The sequence below is a fragment of the Terrapene carolina genome, unplaced genomic scaffold (assembly GCF_002925995.2).
Source record: "Terrapene carolina triunguis isolate 2854851 unplaced genomic scaffold, T_m_triunguis-2.0 Scaffold199, whole genome shotgun sequence".
Lineage (NCBI taxonomy): Eukaryota > Metazoa > Chordata > Testudines > Emydidae > Terrapene > Terrapene triunguis.
This window is the reverse complement of record NW_020664550.1, coordinates 271,079-293,153: the sequence shown is the minus strand read 5'-3', so window position 1 is coordinate 293,153 and position 22,075 is coordinate 271,079. Positions and strand designations below refer to the sequence as shown.

The 22,075-nt window shown below is 44.7% G+C and overlaps 1 protein-coding gene across 1 annotated transcript; it reads right to left on the bottom strand.

Moving 5' to 3' along the window:
* Positions 1-10,600: 10,600 nt before the first annotated feature.
* On the bottom strand, positions 10,601-16,174 carry LOC113407173 (interleukin-10-like). The gene is made up of 5 exons (XM_026655300.1): positions 16,016-16,174; positions 14,634-14,696; positions 13,915-14,067; positions 12,179-12,244; positions 10,601-10,693 (listed from the first exon to the last, which is right to left on the bottom strand). Exons 1-5 carry the CDS (start codon positions 16,172-16,174, stop codon positions 10,601-10,603), a joined length of 534 nt encoding a protein of 177 aa, XP_026511085.1.
* Between the last annotated feature and the right edge of the window lie 5,901 nt (positions 16,175-22,075).

Below are 22,075 nucleotides of genomic sequence, written 5' to 3'. Positions count from 1 at the left end.
GATACCTTCCTGAGAAGTGCCACTTGCCTCCCAAACGTCTCAGCAGCCCTGCATGGCCTCGCTTTACAGGCAGCAGGTGAAGCTAGTTGGAGTTGCTTGGCCTTGCAAGATCCACAAACTGTTTGCAATTCATCTTCAGTTCTCATTCCCAACCAGTACTTAGAGGATCAGCGTGGCTTAGTGGAGTGGAGTGCTTCTCACTATTTTCATGCCAGGGCCCCTCCACAAGCCCCTTCCCAGTGTGTAAAAATCCCTGTCCCATTTATTATGGGAAGATCAGGTGCTGACATTCTCCTGATACCTGTATCTGACTCCGAGGTTGGGAGCACCTGATCTAACGGATACAGCATGGGGCCACTGCTGCCGCTGACTGACCTCACAAAGTAGCTGCTAAGGTTCAGTGTTTGTGAAGTGCTACAAAAGGACCATGCAAGGCTGTTGTTAAACGGTGTCATCAGTAACACTGAAATGGAATATAAGTGACATCACAGTATCTGGACAACAATCGGGGGGGTTTTCCAGCATGCGGCATTTTTTAATCACAGAGAATCCCGATGTGCTTTGCGACCTACCGTGCCACTGACATATGGGGTGAGGAGGACAGCAGGAGCTCAGATACCATGGTGATGGATGTGAGAAAGAACCTGGCTAGATTAGAAAAGAACCAGTGCATAGAACACTGCACAGCATTAGGGGAGAAATGGGAAATTTTGCCCTATGGCACCAGCTCAAATCTGTGTTTGTATCATATGCCTTTGGATGTTAGTCTGTAAGAAGCTGATTGGATCTAGATTTTTAGACTGTGGTTCTCAAGGGAGCCCAGAGCAAGTTAAGAACCCACCTTCTCTTGGCTTTCTATGGGAGTTATGTGCATAATTCTCTTAGGAGCTTTTCGAAATCCCACCCTTAAGATCCCAGCACAAAACTATGTATGCTGTAAAGTGCACTATTCTCTGTTTTGCTATTAGAGGGAAGAAAGGCTAAGTCAATGCTGCTGTGGTAAGCTTGTTGGGGACAGGGACTGTCTCTTTGTTCTGTGTTTGTACAGCACCTCACGCAGTGGGAGTCCTGATCTATGACTGGGACTTCTAGGAGCTATAGTAATACAAATGGTTGTTTATTTGACTTTCACCCTAGAGTGCCAACTATTAGGGCCCAGAATACAATATTATCGCGTCTAGTAAAATGAAGACTGATTATAACTGGTAGTGCAAACAGCCCTAGTAATTCTGAGACAGGGTAGAGAATTCTGTGGTTGGCTGCCCACTCGCACCCCACATGCGTCAGAACCCACCTTGTGGCTAGGCACTGCACCTGTGTTACTGTCTCGCTATGAGACAGCGGCGGCTGCTGCTCCGACACTTTACGGGTAGAGAGGGAGTGAAAATGAATAAGTGTAGGAACCAGTTTTCATTTGTCAAAATATTGAAAATGAGGCCTGGGGCAGAGGGTGTGAATTGTCTCTAGCCCATAGGAACAGCCAGATGTAAACAGACCAAAGGACTGTTAGATCTGGTGTCCTGTCTCCTGTGCCGCTGGAACAGAACACTGGCCATTTTGTCTGGTATCCTGCTTCCTGGAATGCTAGGACAGACTGCCCGGGGACTCTCAGCACCTCTGGGTGTCGGGCATAGGACCCTCACATCGGGCACCCAAAGCCTCAAATGTATTTAGGCTCCCAACTTCCATTGATGATCCAGCCAGGTTCTTTCATTCAGCGATGGACTTCAGTTGATTTCAATGGACATTCAGAGGCTACGTACACTTCTGAGGATCTGGGCCCCAGAAATGGAGACGCTTAGAAGTAGCAAACACTTCTGCAAATGCGGTTGTGAGAGTTTAGCCGTGGCAACATGAGCACTCTTAGTTTAGTAATCCTGTTGTTTCCTCACCAACCGATCTTAGTCAGGCTCATCACACTGAGACATAGCTGGAGTAGGAAAGTGGTTGTCTGTGAAGCTGTGGCATGGCTGGGGGCCTCCTCCTTCTGTCTCTGTTAGCATAATGAATGCACCAAACCCACACCAGAACTGTCTGCTCCATTTTCATTTTTACACTCGACCTCCTTTACCACAAACCCCAGCCTTTTAGAATAGTCGTATTAAAATCTAGGGCATGGAGACATGTTAGCCTGGAGCCAGGGGCACAGACAATTTAAGAAGCAATAATGACCTCAAATGAAACCCCCATGAAATAAATAGGATTTTTTAAAAATATGCAATATTAAAACGCTTCATTAGATTTTTAAAAAATGAATACCCCCAGCCCCAGCTCTTTGATGCTGCTAGAGACCTGGTACCTGATCCTCAGTTGTGTTAAGGCCCCTTTATGCCATTCTGTCAAAGCGAAGGTGGTAGAAACGACCCCCAGCAAACACCTGCTGCATATGGGACTCCTCTGCTGGCATGAAGCTGCCAGATCAGCCCTAAACAGGCCAGTTTCCCATTCCCCCAGCATTGAACGGGTGTGTCAGTGGCAGGGAGGAAGAATAGCTGGAGTACTCTGCACTATGGCTATTCTCTGTCCCTGGGGGCCATAGGAAGCAAAGCATAAATTATAGCAGCCATGAGGCTGCTCTACCTTACATTGAGGGCTAGGCAGGCCCCTGCCTAATGCCAGACTTAGAGGAGCACTGCTTAAATTCATCTTTGCCCTCCTTCCCTATCCTGTGCCAAGTACAGTCCACTGAGAGTTGGGGCCATTTTTTTAGGGGGCCCTGGGATGTTTATTGTTAAGGTTTTAGAAGAAAACTAATAATTAAAGTAATAATAAAAGCACCGTTTGTTTTAATACCCATAACATTAAGTGAAAGGCAGAAATTCCTGATAAATCTGCTGTTTAAGCTGAAAGCAGCAGCTTCCCCTTTTTCTCAGAAGAAGGAAGAAGATGGCGTTTGGAGTCTGATCGTCGAAAAGCCTAGAGATGTCCCCATCCTTCATTTGTGCTGCATTTCCCTCTGCTGCAGCCAGGTTGGTGAGTAACCTCCACCGCCTGCCCCCACTCGTCCATCCTGGCTGCCTTTCCCACATTTGTCAATGAGGCGATGACTAAGCTGTTGAATGGCTTCCTTCTCAGAGAGGACAGGTTGTTCAGTACAGGGACATATATTGCTTTCAAGCAAACTTCTGCACGTGCGCGCACACAAAAAAAGCAGAAGGCACTCCTCCTACACTCCCTGGAATGGTCAGCTGTGACCCCTCTTAACCTGTTCCTCATTTGGGGCGAAGCATGCAGAGGGACAACACCAGGCCTAGGCGCTACGTAAGTCCTCAGATGTTCCATCTGCTCTGACTTAAAAAGCAGCTTTGAAACCTAGGTTGTTGAATCAGTGCAAATGCCTTGTGCGGCCCCTCTTATTTCAGAGCCTGTGTCCTATTTTCCTACTAAGCTTCAGATGCTTCTTCAAAGGAAGGACATCTGTGGTGTGTCAGTCTCATGCAGGCCCAGTGCGCTGGGGTGAATTTCACCCCAGCTGAGCAATATGTTGAGAGGGGTGATGGAGTAGCTGACACATTTATCTTTGCAGCAACACCTTGTGAGTGTTTGACTAACAGAGTGCACTTTTCAGCCTTCCCTTCACTTCTACTATGGCTTTCTCTCCGGCATTTCCTTCCGAACAGCTCACACACTCCAGTGATTCATCCACTGCATGTCAGCCACTCGCTTCACCATGGAAGTCCCAGCCTGGCATGACCGCACAATTGTGCAAGTCTGTACTTTGTTGTTGTGGCTTTAGGAGGATTGTCCCCGGATTCTGCCACATGGTCAACCCACTGCTTGCTCCATCACATTCATCGGTAGGAAGTGTGCAGCTTAAACCACAGACTGAGTGTGGTATGTGAAATGAGTGTCAGTTGGATGCGCAAGAAAAGAGTGACAACCATCAGTCGTGCCTCAGCATTAATGTCCAGTGGGAGGCAGAGCTTGGCACACGGACTTGTGAGTCACACAATTGTCGGAGTCAGAAAGGACTGCTCCTAGGCATTGTCTGTCTAGTGCTGTCTGCATTATGGCAGGGTGGATCTTGCTACTTAGTTTGTCATTCAGGGGTATGTATTCTAGCCTGGTGGGTGAACCTATGCTTTGCTTGGCAGCTTGTTCCAGGGCCACGGTGTTTTCAATAGGGACTGGTGAACTTGTTGGCGCTCAGTGGCTTCCCAACTGCATGAACTGTGTACTTAGGTTTGCAAAACTAGAACAAATGTTCAACCCCTTTTTTCCCTAATATTGAAACCCAGTCCCTGCCCCCCCCCCAGGGTGATTTAACTGGCCCAACTCTGCAATCCTTAGTCCTTGCAGTGCTTCAATAGGAATTTTGTCTGGGTGATGACAGCAGGGTCGGGCGCAGGGTGTACGGAACAGTGGACAGAAGGGGGTTAAGCACTTCAAGAGTGTTTCAGGCCCTTTAGCTGAGCTGCAGTGGCCAAAACGTAGTGAATGAATTGGAGCTAGCTGGCTGTGCAATGGGGGTAAGTGTCAGGAAGTTGAGCATGCGCAGGGTTAGCTGTCAGGAAGAAGATACCCAGCAAAGAAACCATATTCTATGTGGGGAAAAAATAAAAAACCACCATTTCTTAGTTGTGTAACGCTTGCCAGGTATTACTGTAACAAGGGAAGGCAGGTGAAGATTGTCAGGAACTTAAACTTGCCTGCAGTGATGCAACATAATAGATGCAATGATCATGACTTTTATTATTTCTGTGGCACCAGCACCTACAGGTCCCATCAGGGGTCAGATTGTTGCGCTATGCACTGTGCAGAACTAATAAAAAGACAGGCCCTCCCACAAAGAGAGGTCAGTTTATACATCTAATGATGGATAAAATGATAAATGAGGAGGGGGTAAGCTGTGAAAGAAGCCTGCTTAGCTTAATAAGTGGCAATGTCAGCACACCCCTTGCCTAACCATTGTACAGGAAGAATGAGCAGTGGATCAGTAAAAGCTGGAGCGGGTGTCGCTGCTCACTCAAGCAATATCTGCCCCCTGCCTAAGCCCTGTCTCCCCCCTGCGCAGGGCTCCCTGCTCCCCCCCCCGGCACATTCCTCTGCAGCCCACTTTTTTGACAAAAGTAGGCATTTGTCCCATGTGCTCCTGCCAACTTGATCAGTTGGCAAGAGCAAGTGGGACAAATGCCTACTTTTGCCAAAAAGGTTAGGATGGCCAAGACAGGGCTTAAGGAAGGGACTGTCCCAGCCAAAATGGGATGTATGGTCACCCTACTCCTAAATTCACACAGAGAGTCTTTGACAGAGCCAGGAACAGTGAACCCAGGTCTCCTCCATCCAAGTCTAATGCCTTAACCCCAAGGTCCCCCTTCTTGTCTGTGAGCTCATTCCATAGGCTGTCATTGCAAACTTAACCTAGATAGCATGCTCGCAGCCTGCACTGTAACTGCAGTTGCGTGCCATGCTGGGGAGACGATTTGTTTTCATCTCTAGTGTTCTTGGTGCGTGTGAGCAGGTATATTGTAGGTCAGAGGGCTCGGTCACACTTGGAGCCCGGAAGCCCTGCGGGAACCACGGAACGGTAATCCGCATCCAACACGTGAAGCCGCTCTCTGATTGAGACAAAGATTAGGCGAGATGAAGGCGAGCCAAAAGGAAGGTTAGAAGACGCTTGTGCTGTGATTCTGGTTTGATGTAGGTGTCGTGAGTCATGGGGATGACTTCTAATGGTGCTCTAAGTGTGTCAGCTTTGCAGCCTGCTCCGTAAGCTGTGCAGCCGTGTGAAGAGGGACTGCCGGGGACCTTGCTGTCCCCTCCCATCCTGAAGTAGCCTGCCCTAAGGGATAGCCAGAATGGGCACATAGTACCCACCACCCTGCACAAGCAAACACTTCTTTCAGTAGCGCCTCCTCTGCCCAGATGACAGGGCAAGGGCTTTTTCTTGTATTTCAGTAATACCAGTCTGGAAAACTTCTGGAGATAATGTACATGCAAATATCCATATGTATGTGTTTATGCTTACCGTGTGTGTGTTTAATATATTCCAATCATCCCTGCACCCTGGATCTAAACACCCCTGCAACTTGGGAACAAAGTTTGCCTGCAGATTTAGCTCTCAGCGTCTCCATTTTGTGGCTAGGGCTCATCTCTCATCATCCACCCAGCCAACCGGCTTCCTCTGCTGGGAATCCCGCAAGATAAATCTCTCGGAGTACTTCCTCTTCTGGCCCTGGCTGAAACGCAGAGGTGTGTATGTCCGTTTCTCTCTCTCAGCTCACCTTACTCTGTTCCCATTCAACAATAATCCATCTGCTATCACTGCGAGCAGCCATCCTTCCCAAAAAAAGCTCATGGCAATGTCTCCATTTCTTTCTGCATCGAGTGACTCCTGTGGCACCAGGTAACTGGAAATCTTTTTTTATCTGTACAGCAAGAGGCATCCGGTCTGCTTCCTTCCTTTGGTTACTTTAACCATAATGACTGAGTCTTACTGAAAAACTGACCACAGCCTAGCAGACAAAAGCGGCGTTCTCTTTGCAGAGGACAGTGAATCCAAGTCAGGTTGCAAAAGTCTTAATGTGCCAATAGGCTAGAGTGGCAAGGAGAACTGAAATCCCATTTGGGAGAAATCAGAATGTATTGGAGACCAAGAGGATTAATTTATGGCTCTGGCTCCAGTGCAGGCTTTCAGACTCCCTTCAGCTCTAATATACCTCAATCCTAATCTCCAGCATCCCGCAGTGTCCTAGGACCGGGGTCCCCACCACGGTAGCTCAGTCAGTGCCGCTCAGACTTCAATATCCTTGTAAGAGCCCTTGTTATTCAAGTACTGGAGCGTGCCATACACCCAACTACTCTGTCACTGCTCCTCAAAACTGGTTTGCAAAACCTCTTGGTTCTCCTTAGCACAAGCCGCCCACACTGCTACTTTGCATAGCGGTTTTGCAGTGCAGAGCCATGCCAACTAGGGATTAAGATGAACACCTGCTGTGCTTGGTGTCAGGGGCTACCTTGTTTGGGATATGAATCCAGATTCCCAGTGGTGAAAAGCTAGTGCACTCACCTACTGCACTCCCTGGTCCCTGAAGAGGGACAAGTTATATAACAGGGGAATGATGTGTCCAAGAAAGGAAGCAGGGTAGCAATATCTGTCAGGAACAAAGCGAAAGGAGTATGAAATAAGGGAGTTGCTTGAAATACTGGAGCTGCAGTTGTACCAGGTGCATTTCTGCTGTACAGGCCATTCCTGTATCTTCACGGTATAAAAATGAGTATTTGACAAAGATGCATTATGCCAAAAATGCAGCTTTGATTAAAAATCTACTTGGCCAAATTCTGGGCAACCACATTGACCTGTAACCCGATTGTTGCACGGGTAGAACACTGCAGATGTTATCTCGTGGCCTACAAATATTTTTATGCTGTTTTTAAAAAAAAAAAAAAATGTTCGGAACCATGGTGTGCCTAAAAACGAGAGGCCTCGTGCCAGTGAAAGTGACTGGAAATTGGAGTGAAACTGATAAGCTTGCTGATTGAAATCCATAAATAGCTGGGCTTCAATGGTGGAATGCAAAATGGACATGTATTGTTCTAATCAGGGTTTATTAGTAATGGGTAGAGAACGCTGACATCTGTATGTATACATGTATTCTTTATAGCTAGGTGTTGAGAGGCTGTAATGATGGGTGTAGCTTTGTAAAGGAGATAAACAATAAGGGTTGTTAATACTATTTCTATTGTGCTAGTGCCTAGAGGCTGCAGCTACAATCAGGACTGCATTGTGCTGGGTGCTGTACAAACGTACTAAGAGACAGCACCTGCCCCAAAGAGCTTCCAGTCTATTTAGACAAGGCAAACAAAGGAAGTCCCTATTTTACAGATGAGGAATGGAGGAGGCACAGTAGATTAGATCCCAATTGTAGTCACTGGAATTTAATCACACGCCTATAATTCAATACCAGTTTGAGTGCTGGCCTGAATAGGGATGATTTAAGCATATGCTTAAAGGGTTTCTTGAATCAGGGCCTAATTGACCTGGCCAAGGTCACAGAGGGATCTGTATTTGACTGTTTCTTTAATCACCATGTTAATTCAGGTGTGAGCCCCATGTGAGCAATGGCTACTAAAAAGGCTCTGCAAAGGGATTCATCCCTTTCTGTCCACAGTGAGTCCTACTGATTCAGAGTGCCCTAGCAGATCCCTCTGGATGAGGGGGGACTATCTATGATCTTGTATCCTAATGTGAGCCGCTCAAGGAAGGCAGAATGTTATTTACAACACCAAAATAAATGCCATTCCTCTAGGTGGTGAGCAATATTTCACCTTCATAACCGTGTTAATAAATTGAAAGAATAGAATAGATCAAATTGCTGTTAGAAAACATAAAAAGTTTATTTTTACATACACATAAAAACAGATGAAAATTCTGCAGTCATGCACACGAACACATTAAAAGAGCACTTAGCAAAGGCATTGCTCTCTAAACAGCAACATGTCTTGCAGAACTGAAATTGCAGCTGGCGAGATGGACCTTTTGAGTCTGGTTGCCGTAGCAGTAACCCATTTGCCCAGTTCACAGCCCTGTGACGTCACTCAAGCCAAAGGGAGTTTTGCTGGACTAAGGAGTGCAGAGTTGGCTTGACAGGAGTTTAATGCAAAAAAGGGGCAGACTTTTGCGGAAGCCTGATTGAATTTTACACCTGTTTACACCAACGCCTGCCCTTACTCTGACTTAGGCACCGTCTCTAAGGCTAGGTCTACACTACAGCGGGGGGTCGACCTAAGATACGCAACTTCAGCTACGTGAATAGCGTAGCTGAAGTGGCGTATTTTAGGTAGACTTACCTGGCTGTGAGGACGGCGGCAAGTCGACCGCTGCCGCGCCGCCGTCGACTCCGCTACCGCCTCTTGCCGCGGTGGATTTCTGGAGTCGACGGTAGAGCCATCAGGGATCGATTTTATCGCGTCTTCACTAGACGCGGAAAGTCGATCCCCGATAGACCGATTGCTACCAGCCGATCCGGCGGGTAGTGAAGACGTGCCCTAAGTGAATTTTAGCCCTTTGAGTTGCAGAACCGCGCTGTTGCAGTTGGGCTGGTTACTTCTGTTGCATAACCAGCTTCACTGTAACGCATTCCCAGGACGGGGGACACAATTCCCGCTCTTGTGGCCTTAGCTCTGAAAATACAAGCTAAGTATAAATCTCCTTCTCTCTTTTTGTAATGGTAACTTACAAAGCACAGTAACACGAATGACAAACTAACAGTTTCTCATTACAGTGGAGCATCCTAGTGCTTCTAAATATTAGAACCCAGCTCCCAAACATTACAGCATTTCACTCTCTGTTATTCTCTGCATATTAAGCCCATGAAACAAGGGGGAATCAAATGCTGACATACAGAGAATACTGACTCTATAGGTGTATATAGAACCAGCATTGCTTGTAACATTTCTAGTGTAGCATTTGCCTGTTGCAGCTCCTGGTTCATAACGTGAGAAGAAAAGCAAAACAAACCATTGCCAGCCCTATGTGCAGCTTCATGCATTTGAATGCAAATTACCAAATCCACCTTAAAATGGTGGGTAATAATGTAAATTATCCCCCATAGCCCTAACCAGTCAGTGAGTTAATCCCAGTCATAGACTGAAGGTTAAGGCACTATAGCCTGACTTTCAAAGGTGCGGAGCCCCTGCAGCTCCCTTGGGCTTCAAGGACCACTGTGGATGCCCCCAGCAGCTCTGAAAGTCAGGTGATTAAATGGCTAGTAGCAGTTAAAAGTTAAGTTCTATTAGAACCAAAGCATTTCATTCCAAATACTATTTTTTCTTATGATAGTGAGCTAAGATTTAAACTGAGGTCAGGTTGATCGGAGTCGGTTGTTTGTTACATCATCCGCTGGTGTTTCCTAGAGAATTTAAGGTTTTGAATGTAAACCCTGCACCCCCCAAATTTCATTTCATGTAAAAGCTGACCAAAAAGCCTTTTTGGGAAAGAAAAAGCCCTCTGTTTTAGCTATAATTAATGGGCTATTTTAATGCTTGAGAGCTCTCATTCTAGAGAACAGGTTAGTTCCCTTTTTGAATTACAGAACAGAGACAATGTCTACAGTTGTTTAGCTCAGGGAGTAGGGCCCTGATTCAGCAAATCCCTTAAGCATGTGCTTAACCTTAAGCATGTGCTTAACCTTAAGCACATGAGTATAAGTGCTTTGCTGGATTTGGGGCCTAGAACTCCTGATTAGACAGACCCTGACTTCAATGGGATTACACCAGGGATGAGTATGACTCATTATTTTCTCCCTCAAGAGTATTTCCTGAAATATAAGTTTTGGTATTTCCAAGCTAAGTGTAAAAATAGCACAATCATACAATGTACAAATATCAAACAATAAATAATAGTTTCAAAATGACATTGCTTCTTCCTATTTAAAAAAATAAGACATCTGTAAATGTAAACATTGAGGTATTGGAGGTAATAAATACTTAATATGGTAGGCACAATATGTTTTTTAAAGTACAGTATTAATACTGTTCAGCCATAACTCTTGGCCCAAACCATAAGATTATTCTCTGTCTCATGTGTTTGGAGAGTCTAACGTTACTTTTCTAAAACGGCAGTTTCCTTGTTGTGAAAGATGCAGAACTTTTTTGGGTTTCACTTTCCCATCTTCATCATCAAGTATTCTTCAATGTAGTTAATGAAGATGTCAAATTCTCCCATTGCCTTATAGATTCCTTTCTCTTGTAACTAGGGGGGGGAGGAGCAGAGAAAATAAATTACTTAATATCAATTAATTTTACACATTAGTAATTAAGTGTCTAATAAATCACAAGGTAATTTAAGTTAAAGCCTGATAAGCCTAGATGCACAATTCATAGAGTGCGTGGAAATGTTACTCAGATTCTCATTAAACCACAAATGTTGAATCACAGCTAACTCACAGGTGATGGGAGAATTGATATGTAGTTTGCAAGCAATTCATTAAGTCTATTCCACATTTGAATTGCTTTGTTTGGAGACGTAGCTCTTATGATATATTTCTGTTCTCTGATTGGCTGAATGTAACGTTTAGGATCAGTTTCCAATGGGAATGCTTGTGATTAGGAAGTCAAAATTGGCTTCCCACAACGATCCTGCTTGACTTGCTTAAAATACTTTCATTTGACAGAATATTCAAGGATAAGAAACAGAAGTAATGCAAACACACTCAAAGCAAACAATGGTTTTGAAAAAAAAAACCCCCAAACCTCTGCAGATTTTTTTAATGCAACATTTGCCCAGCTGCAACAGGACTCGTAATACCAGCTTTTGGACAATGTGAACTGATAGACTCATGACTAATTCATTTGTGGTTGTATAATATCCCATACAGATGTTTGTTTAGATAATTTGTACACACTATAATTCCGTCTACAATTTAAACTGTTTTCCTGCAGTTGCTCTGGCTAGTGCAGTTACTGTATCTATCTGACCCAGCCCCATTGCATAGTCATGTACTTACTGAGTGCCCCATAATCGTTAGTGTATTTATTTTCGCAAAACAATGGTGGGGTAGGGATGTGCTCTTATCCCCATTGTTCAGATAGGGAATCAAGGCCCAGAGAATGCCCCAGGTCTTACAGGAGTCTGTGGTAGAGCAGGAACTGGAACATGTGTCTCCAAAATCCCAGGCTGGGCTATCTTTCCCCTCTAACAGTTAACTGTTCTAGAGTCAACATGTCCTTCGCTTTGGCATTAGTGTTAGCCAAACCCGAGAGTCCAGGTTCAGTTTGGCTCACCAGCCATCACTTTTGATACTTCTCCAACCCTCATCCGAAAAGTCTAACTCTCTTGAACGTGAAAAAGTGTGTGTGTGTGTGTGTGTGTAGTATGAAGCTCGAATGGACCATTGTTATGGTGTTGCAGCATTTCTGGTCCCAATACAGGCCAGAAATGCAAAAGCAAATGATCCTCGTAAAAAAAAATCTGGTTTCAATAGTGGGCCAGGCTTCAGGGGCTGGGTTATTTATTTATTTATACTTATTTTATGAGTACCTGCATTGGAATTCCCTCCACCCCCATGCTTTTTTTTTTTTTGCCACTTTCCCATGTTTTCAGTATTGCCAACCCCAGAGTTTTCCCATAAGGATCTGATGCTGCTCCAACTGAAGTCATTGGCCAAACTCCATTGACTTGAATGGGATGACGGATTGCTCCCGAACGACATGGTTAGCAATTGGACAGGAGAGTTACCTTATCGTATGTTTCCTTGATCTGTTTTATGGTTTGGTTCCTCTTCTCGCAAGTGAAGAATCTGTGCTGTGGAGGAAAGCAACCAGGGATTTTTAACAAAACAGCCTTCTTTTACGGTACAGCTCTGGATGGGTGAGAGACAGGCTGCCCCAGCCCAGCTAGTGCACAAAGGGGTCTTTCTGGAAATATGATGTGTGCTTGGGAAACTATTATTGAATCCTTTATCCCCACTCCTCCTGCCACGGCAGCTCCTCAGCTCCCCAGCCCCACTCTCCCACAAGGCTGTGCTCTCCCGCTTTTTACCAGCTTTCCTCTCCCCTCATCCATTTCTCTCGCTTCCTGGAAAATTCCCCACATCTCCCCCATGTCAGCCATGGGTGCCCTTCAAAATTAAGCTTTTGTGATAGATATAAACGAAATCCATTAACAGATATTTATTCTCAAGGGGACTAGCCCAGTGGCCCCCTTGCTAGGGATGTTGTATCCTTTCCCCCTCCCCTTAGCCCTCATTTGTCTTTTTAGATTGTGAGCTCTCTGGAGCAGGGACTGTGGTGACTTTGTACCGTGCCCTCCCCAAAGGTGGCTGGATCCATTCTGGGACCTCCAGATGCTACCCCTATGCGGATACCAATAGCCATTATGTTCGAGGAGTTCTAGTAACCAGCTCAGCAAACAGTCTGTGTGATGCCCTCTCAGGGAGGGTTCACCCTCCCCTTTGCTGAATTGCTTGCTCACTGACTGAGTCATTTCACCACCAGATGACAGAGTCAGGACACCACAGCCAGGCAGTTCCAGGAGCTGAGGCTGCATTCGGCTTTAGTTCTGCCGTCCCAGCCTGTGAGAGCAGCTCCTTTCAGGTAAGGGCTTCAGAGGAACCCTTTTAAATTCATCTTTGATTAGTGTTTATGACAGGGCTGCAGGCTGGCCTTTAAAAAATAAATAATTATTTCTAAAACTTTACAACTGAATCTTGATGATACAAATCATAGATTCCTAGATAGCAGGGGCCTGAAGGGACTGCTTGGGTCACCCAGTCTGACATTCCCCAGCTGCAGTCTGTGTGTGTATCATAGATTCATAGATTCATAGATTCTAGGACTGGAAGGGACCTCGAGAGGTCATCGAGTCCAGTCCCCTGCCCGCATGGCAGGACCAAATACTGTCTAGACCATCCCTGATAGACATTTATCTAACCTACTCTTAAATATCTCCAGAGATGGAGATTCCACAACCTCCCTAGGCAATTTATTCCAGTGTTTAACCACCCTGACAGAGATATCCATCTATCTCTGGTCTATATACGGTGAAACCTTCCCCATGATGAGTAAAATTCTGCTTCCCTTTTATGTAATGACCAGGATGTCAGTCCCCAGAGTCCAGCTGGGCTGTATTTTTAATGTGCCTGTCACTGTGCTGTCTACACTGACATCAATGGCCAAGCTCCCATCAACCTCAGTGGTGCAGGATCAGTCTGCAGGTGGCTTGGCAAAACCTTTGTAGGCCTTCTCCCCTATAACACCACCCTTAGCTTTTTGTTGAGTCACGGCACCAATGGATTTGCAGACCCCTCTCTGTTGACCTGTACTGCAACCCCTCAGCCCCTGTGGCAAAGAACTTTTAAGAAGCTCTCCATCAAGCTGCAGAGGTTTCATGCTGCAGCTTTGCTTGGGATACCAGCTTGTGTCCAGCTCCCTGGGAACTTGGCAAGTGACCTGCGAAATGTGACCAATACTCACACAGCGCGTCAGTGTCTGCTTCAGGTCCAGCAGCATGATGCCAATATTGGCCACGCTCCGCTTGGTGTGTGTGCTGCTGTTGATCGCCTTCGGTAAGACTTCATCCAGGTAAAATCGGATCATGTCTGTCACTGAGTGGCAGCCCAAATAACCCTGGAGGAAGAGGAGTGAGTTGCGTTAATGACACGCCACCACAAGTGGAGGAAACGGCATAAACAGCTGTCAGAATCAGTCATTCAGTCGTCATCACTGACCAGAGGTTTGGTTCTATGGGTTATGCAATGCACCTTACAGAGTGCTTTCCACAGTGCTGTACTGCCATCCTGTGAGGTTGGCAAATAAGCATTATTATCCCTGCTTTAAAGATGGAGAAACTGAGATGTAGAGAGGTGAAGCTATTTGCCCAAGCCCACAGACAGCAACAGCATCCTGGAAATCCAGAGTTCAGACTCCCAGTCCTGTGCGCTGACGACTAGTGTCCCCCCCCCCCCCCCCACCAAAAGCATGAAAACAGAAGCAGAGCAATCTCAAAGGGAGTGACTATCTTAGACAGATGTTATACAGGCAAAGATACAATGAAACCAGTTTTCATAGGTATGATATTCTTATCATACTACCAGTTTTAAAAACACCTTAAACTTTGTATAGTACTTCCAGCTGCCTCCGTTAGAATGGCATTAGCTTAGAATTAGACTCACAGTGCACAGCAAAGTTCTCACCTTAAAATCTTCCAGTAAATTCTCCTTTAGCAATAAGATGTCAAGTTCATCATCTTTGGCTTGCTGTAAAAGTATGCAATGGAAATGTCAGTTTTACCAAGGTAGGCAGCCTACAATATCTTCATTTCTACTGTGTAAAAGTATTTCAGTTCATCAAACTGTCTGGTTTGCCTGAGTGTGTGTGTTTGTCGTCTTAAGGCAAACACTGGAAATAAAAGCATCTGAACATATAGAAGTTTTGTGTGTGTGTGTGTGTGTGTGTGTGTATATATATATATATATACACACACATCACACAGTAATAACATTCAGGTGCTGATACTGTCCCACGTCTGTGCAATTAGCTTGAAGTCAAAAGAAGACAGAAAAAATGAAATCACATTTGTGGGTGATTTATTTGACATGTTTAATTTCTTTAGCCTGCCTTTCAAACCCTGCTTACTTTCTTTTAACTTCAGATAGTGTGCACATAACAGCACCCAAAATTACTGTGCTATATAACAACAGGTCTATTAAGGAACTACTTGATCCTGTTACCAGCACTTCACTCAGAGACTTGTAGCAAACTCTGATTTAAAGTCTTAAATCCTATATACCTACCAACTGTCATGTTACTTTGGCTGATAATACAAACACAAAGCCACTATTCGGTGATTTAACCTAGAGGGATGACATCTCAATTTTTTATATCATTAGTACATAATGCCATTGATTTTATATTGCAATTTAGATGCATTTAAGGCAATATTGGTACTAATACAATTACAAATGCTATGCATCCCTTTTTGCATGATTACTTTGCTCAGCTGTCAGCAAGACCATTCCAATACATCTCCCACCACAAAGGTTTAATGCCACCCGGGCAATCTATCCACAGACAGCATTCCCATGCAGGAGAGGGAAATGGGCACTAAATTCTCTAGACACAGAATAACATCTTTCTGGCTTTGGTTGTAGCTTAATGTTTGTTCTTTAACACAACTTGAAAGCTATAGTGAAATATTTCCATCTCATCCATCATTAACTTCAATGGAGTTGCACCCACTTACACCAGAGTTGAATTTATCCCTGTCAGTAAAGGAATACTTTTAAATGCAATGTCAAAAAAATTAAAATGCCTTAAAATTCATTGTGAAAGCTGCTGATTTTTCTGTAACTGCGACTGGACAACAAAAAATCTTTGCACATTTTCTCTCCCCTTAGCAAGTGATGAAACTAAACTATTTATTTCACCCACAGCAGCGAACACAAAACACAGTATGCCTGCATCTAAATCTTTTCTGCCCAGAGGAGCCTGTCTCCTGTGTGTGGGTTTGCCAAATCACTGAAAGTGCAAAAGCAGTAGACAGAAGGCGACAGGCTTTGACAGGTGTCATACTCACAAAATAATCTTTAACTTCATCAAATGCAATCCGCAGGTCTTTGAGCCGAAGGGGCAGGAGATTGGCGAGTTTTGTGCAGCTTTCTTCAGAGAGCTGGCAGCTGGCCTGTTTGATGCTGGCAATCAGGGCTAGGAAAATGAGTGCTGTGAGAAGTTTCATTTCTCAGCTGAGTTTCTTTCTTGTGGTCCAGTTATTAGTTCAATTTCACAAGAGGCAAAAAGTCAGATCTGAATGCCTTCACCTTGATGGAGCTCCTGATTTTATACTCTCCAGACATGCTCTCAATTTCCTTTCCCATTTCCTGGGGACTAATATTGGGGTTTTAAGTCATTCATTAAAACCAAAGGTCACAAGAGTTTCCAGTAAGAGGCTTCCTGTGCTCTGGCCCCCCCTCCCCTTTCCACACCCCATCAAATCGTTTGTGTTAGACACTGCATTTTTTTTTTACAGAGCTTGCTTCTTGTAAATTTGAATGTGGCTAAAGAATTTGAACATGAAAAGGTGTGGTATGGAGGACACTTCTGCATTCTCATTGATATTTTCTATTTTTACATGAAAGACCTGTGGTGGGGTGGGGGAAGTGTTTCCATTTTTAAATCTCTGTAATGCATTTACCTAATTGAGAATTTTTCTAGTTCCCCACCACCAAGCAAATGTCATTTTAATGGCGTTTTAGCCTTTTGAACAGGGAAATATTCACCCCTTATCACCAAGAAGTATGAATTCCCATTTCCGGGTCCTTTCAATGTGAAAATAAACCTTTTATCAATAAACAAATAAAAGTTCTTATGAGGAAATAAATAAAATCTTATCTAGGGTTTATGGAAATCAGTACAGAGCAATTAAAGAAATCCCTTCGGACTTTTTCCATAGGAAAAAGTATGTCTGGCTAAATCCCAACATTTGTAGTAATTGCAGCTCCCCATTCGGCATTCAAATACGCTATCCAGTTTGTTTCAATTGAACAGAGTATTCTTTATAGTAACCTTCTTCACTTTGCACCATCTCTTGTGTCGCATTGCTGTGCACTGTTAAATAGCTGCCACGTTCTCTTACAGGGCATTGTGTGGCAGGGGGGTCTGGAATAACTCCTGTCTTTATTACACACATGCAGACAATATACAGCAATATTCTCCTCTTGGATTCAACTAGGCCCTTGGTGTGTGCTCAGACACCACAGTGACGTGCACTTTATAAATATGTGTAATAGTAATTTTAGTAGTATTAACATCATGGGAGTTTAGGGTCTGATCCCATGCCCACTGAAGTCAATGGAAGTCTTCCTATTGTCTTCAAATCAATAGGCATTGGCTCTGATTCCTAGTCTTCAGATACAATTCCCAAATTCTGTGTAAGTGCAGCATTTTGAAGGGAGAACTGCAGTGTGGGTCACTGAAGAGAATTTGATCAAAGTTTAAGAGCTTCTGGGTGAAAGGGCTTATAAATACCAACTATTCCCATTAATCTTTTTAAAATTTTCATAGTTTTCCCTTTTCTGCTCATTTAAAATAAGGATGTTCCTCGTATCTTTAGGCTATTTCATTTTCAGCCACGTCATTTTTAGTTTCTTTATTGCTTTTCGTACAAAGAGTGAAGCGATTGAACCCGTATAACTTTGGCATCTTCCAGACTTTCAAGCAAAAACTGTAGGAGGTCTGTGTGATGGGTTGGATCACAGAAACCCTCTTGGGACTGCCACCTGATGTGCTGAGACTACCCCGAGTCCATTTTCCCTGGCAGCTTGGGACTTCAGAACCCTGCCTGGTTGTGCCCAGGGCCGGCTCTGGCTTTTTCGCCGCCCCAGGCGAAAAAGCCTCCGGCCGCCCCCCCCCCCCGCGGGGGGGGGCGGCCGGAGCCCCTGGGGGAGGGCAGCGAGCCCCGCTGGGGGCTCCGCTCTCCCCCTGGCGGCCGGGGGGAGGGCGCCGGGGGGGAGGGCGGCCGGAGCCCTGGGAGGAGGGCGGCGAGCCCCGGCTCTCCCCCCCACCCCGGCGGCCAGAGCGCCGGGGGGGACTCGGCTCTCCTCCCCGGCGGCCAGAGCGCCGGGGGCAGGGCAGCGAGCCCCGGCTGGGGCTCGTCTCTCCCCCCCCCGGCGGCCAGAGCGCCGCGCCGCCGCCCCCCTCCAGGTGCCGCCCCAAGCACCAGCTTGGGTGCCTGGTGCCTGGAGCCGGCCCTGGTTGTGCCAGACACGTTAGCCTGCTACAAACACAGACCCAGGTCTGAACTACATCCCCCAAAAGCTGCAGGCTTAACCTAAAAGTGTTTCTGTCTTCAACACCCAGATGCCCAGTTTCCAATGGGGTCCAAACCCCAAATAAATCCGTTTTACCCTGTATAAAGCTTAATAAACTCATAAATTGTTCGCCATCTATAACACTGATAGAGAGATATGTACAGTTGTTTCCCCCCCCCCCCCCGGTATTAATACATACTCTGGGTTAATTAATAAGTAAAAAGTGATTTTATTAAATACAAAAAGTAGGGAAGCGGTTCCAAGTAATAACAGACAACAAAGTGAATTACTAAGCAAAATAAAATAAAACATACAAGTCTAAACCTAATACAGTAAGAAAGTGATTACAGATGAAATCTCACCTTCAGAGATGTTCCAGTAAGCTTCTTTTACAGACTAGCCTCCTTCTATTCTGGGTCCAGCAATCACTCTCATCCCTGTGATTACTGTCCTTTGTTCCAGTTTCTTTCAGGTATCCTTTGGGGGTGGAGAGGCTACCTCTTGAGCCAGCTGAAGACAAAATGGAGGGGTTTCCAGGGGCTTAAACAAACTTCCTCTTGTGGGTGGAAACCCCTTCTCCTCTCCTATGCAGAATCCAGCTCCAAGATAGAGTTTTGGAGTCACATGGGCAAGTCACATGTCCATGCATGACTCAGTTCCTTACAAGCCAGGCCACATTCCCAGGAAAGCTCAGATGTGGATTGGCATCTCAAAGTTTAGTGTTAGCTTAAGTGTTTCTTGATTGGGTACTTACTGAGAATAGTCTTTTCTCAGGAAGCTGACCAACTGCTTCACTGAGGCTACTTAAAATTAAACAAGTACACAGCCAATATTCATAACTTCGACTAAAAAAATGATACATGCATACAAATAGGATAAATACATGCAGAAGAACATAACCTTTGCAAAGATATGTTACATGGCATATCTAGCATAAAACCTATTCCAGTTATGTCATATTTACACTCATAAGCATATTTCCATAAAGCATTATGGGGTACAACGTCATAGTATGTGCAGGTTATTTGAGATGGGTCTGGACCGGAAGCCCAGTTTATGAACACCCTCCAACTTTGGAGTCGAATAAGTCAACCTCTAACTGAGAAAGTTGAGGAAGAAACTTACCCTAACAGCAGGCTATTTCAGAATTATCCACTTCTAGATTTCTTTTCACCTTCCTCTGAAGTATCTGATTCTGGCCAGTGTCTGAGGTAGGATATTGGATTAGATGGACCGTGGGTTTGATCCAGTATGGCAATACTTATGTTCCTATTTTTATAGTGTGGGCTAATCACTAATAGATACCGTTACCCTAGCTGCATTATATCTGTAATATACGGACAGAGGTAGTGAAGTAAATGTGTGATTAGACTGCAGGAAAACCATGTAGTAGGTCTTGCAGGATCTATTGTAGTTGCCACCAGACAAATGCATGCTTTTTACTACTAGTTAACTTTATTTCTTTGAAGTTTAAAGAAAACTCCTCCTTCCCCTTTAAAGCCACTGCTCTGTGTTGTTTTAAATTTATCACTCAAAGCATATAGGACTTATGCAAATACTTTCATCTCAGAAGCTTTTAGGAAACTAGTTTAATGAGACAAGAACAAATGAGGGGAACAAACTGACAAGAAACTATCAGTTTTTGGTCTATTTTTTTCAGGGATATGTAAATAATGTCTGCAAAGTTCAAGGGAACAGAAGAACAAGTAAAGAGCTGCTCACTGCTGTGAATGGTTCTGCAGTGGAAGAAGTTGACACGACAGGAACACCTGCTTACTACAGGAGTTCTTACACCTTCCTCTGAAGCATCTGGTGCTGGCCGCTGTCAGAGATCGGATACTGAGCTGGGTGAACCATGGGTCTGACCCAGTCTGGCAATTCAAATGCTCTTTCAATCAACATTAAAAAAGGAAGAAAGAAAAGTTTGCACAATTAAGAAACATAGGGCCAAACCAATCCCTGCTATAACTCTATGAAGTCAATGAGATATATTAAGCCTATAGAGCCTCATTTTCCAGGCACTTTTATAGGACATCCAGATTCTGCATTTGGATCATCCTCAGTTTGGTAAGTAATTGTCCAATTTGTGCACTTATATTTTGATCTAAGCGACCAAATATAGGATTTGGATATCCGATGGAAGGCCATCCTAATACAATACTACATCTGATTTCCGAACTCTAAGATATGGCTTGACATTCCAGGGAAAATACATTTGAATAAATTCACATGATCAGAATAAATGGAGACTCTGTTGGTTTTATAAAAATGATTTTATTTGGGGGTTAGAATTTTGGCTCATGACATTCTGTTTTGTTTTAATTCAATAAAGCTCTAGATCTGTAAAGGACATTTTATGGTAGTCTTGCATTTACTTTTGCTAAGGTGCAACTATTGGGCTCCTGGCTAGTAGCCAATGTGGCTATTCGAGGGTCACAAACTTTGAGCATCCCAACCACTGGAGATGTGTCTCTCATTTCCACCGATATAACAACAACAGCACTTACCACTTATGGCACTTTTCACCTGAGGCTCTCAAAGAACTTTACAAAGGAAAACAAAGTATCATTATTGCCATTTCAAATGGGGAAACTGAAGCACAGATTGAGGCAGTGTCTTGCCTAAGGTCACCCAGACAGTCAGTAGCAGAGCCGAGAATAGACTCAACCCACTCTTAATAGTCTGGGAGCCATTGTAGGTAAAGTGCCCAGATTATCTAAATCAGTAGTTCTCAAACTTTTGTACTGGTGACCCCTTTCACATAGGAAGCCTCTGAGTGAGACCTCCCCCCTTATAAATTAAAAACACGTTTTAATATATTTAACACTATTATAAATGCTGGAGGCAAAGCGGGGTTTGGGGTGGAGACTGACAGTTCGCGACCCCCCATGTAATAACCTCATGACCCCCTGAGGGGTCCCGACCCCCAGTTTGAGAACCCCTGATCTAAATCATCATTGTTGTGGTTGCTTCCAAAGGCCGAAGTCACAGGATTCAGCTCCCATTGCATTGTGTGCCATACAGACCCAGAGATGAATATGGCTCCTTCCATTGGAAAGCTTCCAATATAAGGCTACAATCCAGTACAGAGGAGAAGTCAAGTTGACTTCAGTGGGGCTCCCTGCAGGTACAGAGGACTGCCCACACAGTGCTCATGGCAGGGATAAATATAACCCATTGCTTCTTTCATTGCACTGCAACTGTGGGTTGTGAGTTCAATCCTTGTGGGGGCCATTTAGGTATCTGGGGCAAAAATCTGTCTGGGGATTGGTCCTGCTTTGAGCAGTGGGTTGGTGTAGATGACCTCCTGAGGTCCCTTCCAACCCTGATATTCTATGATTCTAATAGGTGGCACCTTTGGTATTAGGGATTGTGGGGTTGTCTTATTCTAACTTGACCAGCTTCATAGATGGTCTGTAAGGAACAGCATTTGTTTATTATGATTGAGCTGGTGCCCAAGTGTTTTGTCATTTGGCAGCTGCATCTGTGGGACCAACTGGGCATGTGTGTCATGGAAGCCTGTGCTTAGCACTAAGGTTTGGGGTTAAAATACATCAATGAGCTGTGGGTATTTGCGTTTCTGGCTTGCTTTAGTCCTGCTTGGCTTCCTGGAAACGGACACCCTTACAATAACCTTACACCGGCGACTCCGTGCTGGCTGCATGTACTGGGGCGTAATGGTATCACATCGTGAAAATTATCACAGCGGCAGTCAGAAAAATAACCATTTCGGTGCTGAAGATATTTCCTCTGACACTTCTTTCCGTTTCCGCTTTCCTACCAGGACGTCTCTCTTTTTGTTATTGTTTTTTTTTTTTTTTTTGCTGAGT

What these genes read in the sequence shown, in the direction of transcription:
- LOC113407173 (XM_026655300.1), bottom strand. Translation starts at nt 16,174, where the DNA reads ATGAAACTTCTCACAGCACTCATTTTCCTAGCCCTGATTGCCAGCATC. An exon ending in ATTTACTGGAAGATTTTAAG is followed by an intron (nt 14,068 to 14,633) that starts GTGAGAACTTTG and finishes CTCTTCCTCCAG; the next exon opens with GGTTATTTGGGCTGCCACTC. An exon ending in TCAAGGAAACATACGATAAG is followed by an intron (nt 10,694 to 12,178) that starts GTAACTCTCCTG and finishes TCCCCCCCCTAG; the next exon opens with TTACAAGAGAAAGGAATCTA.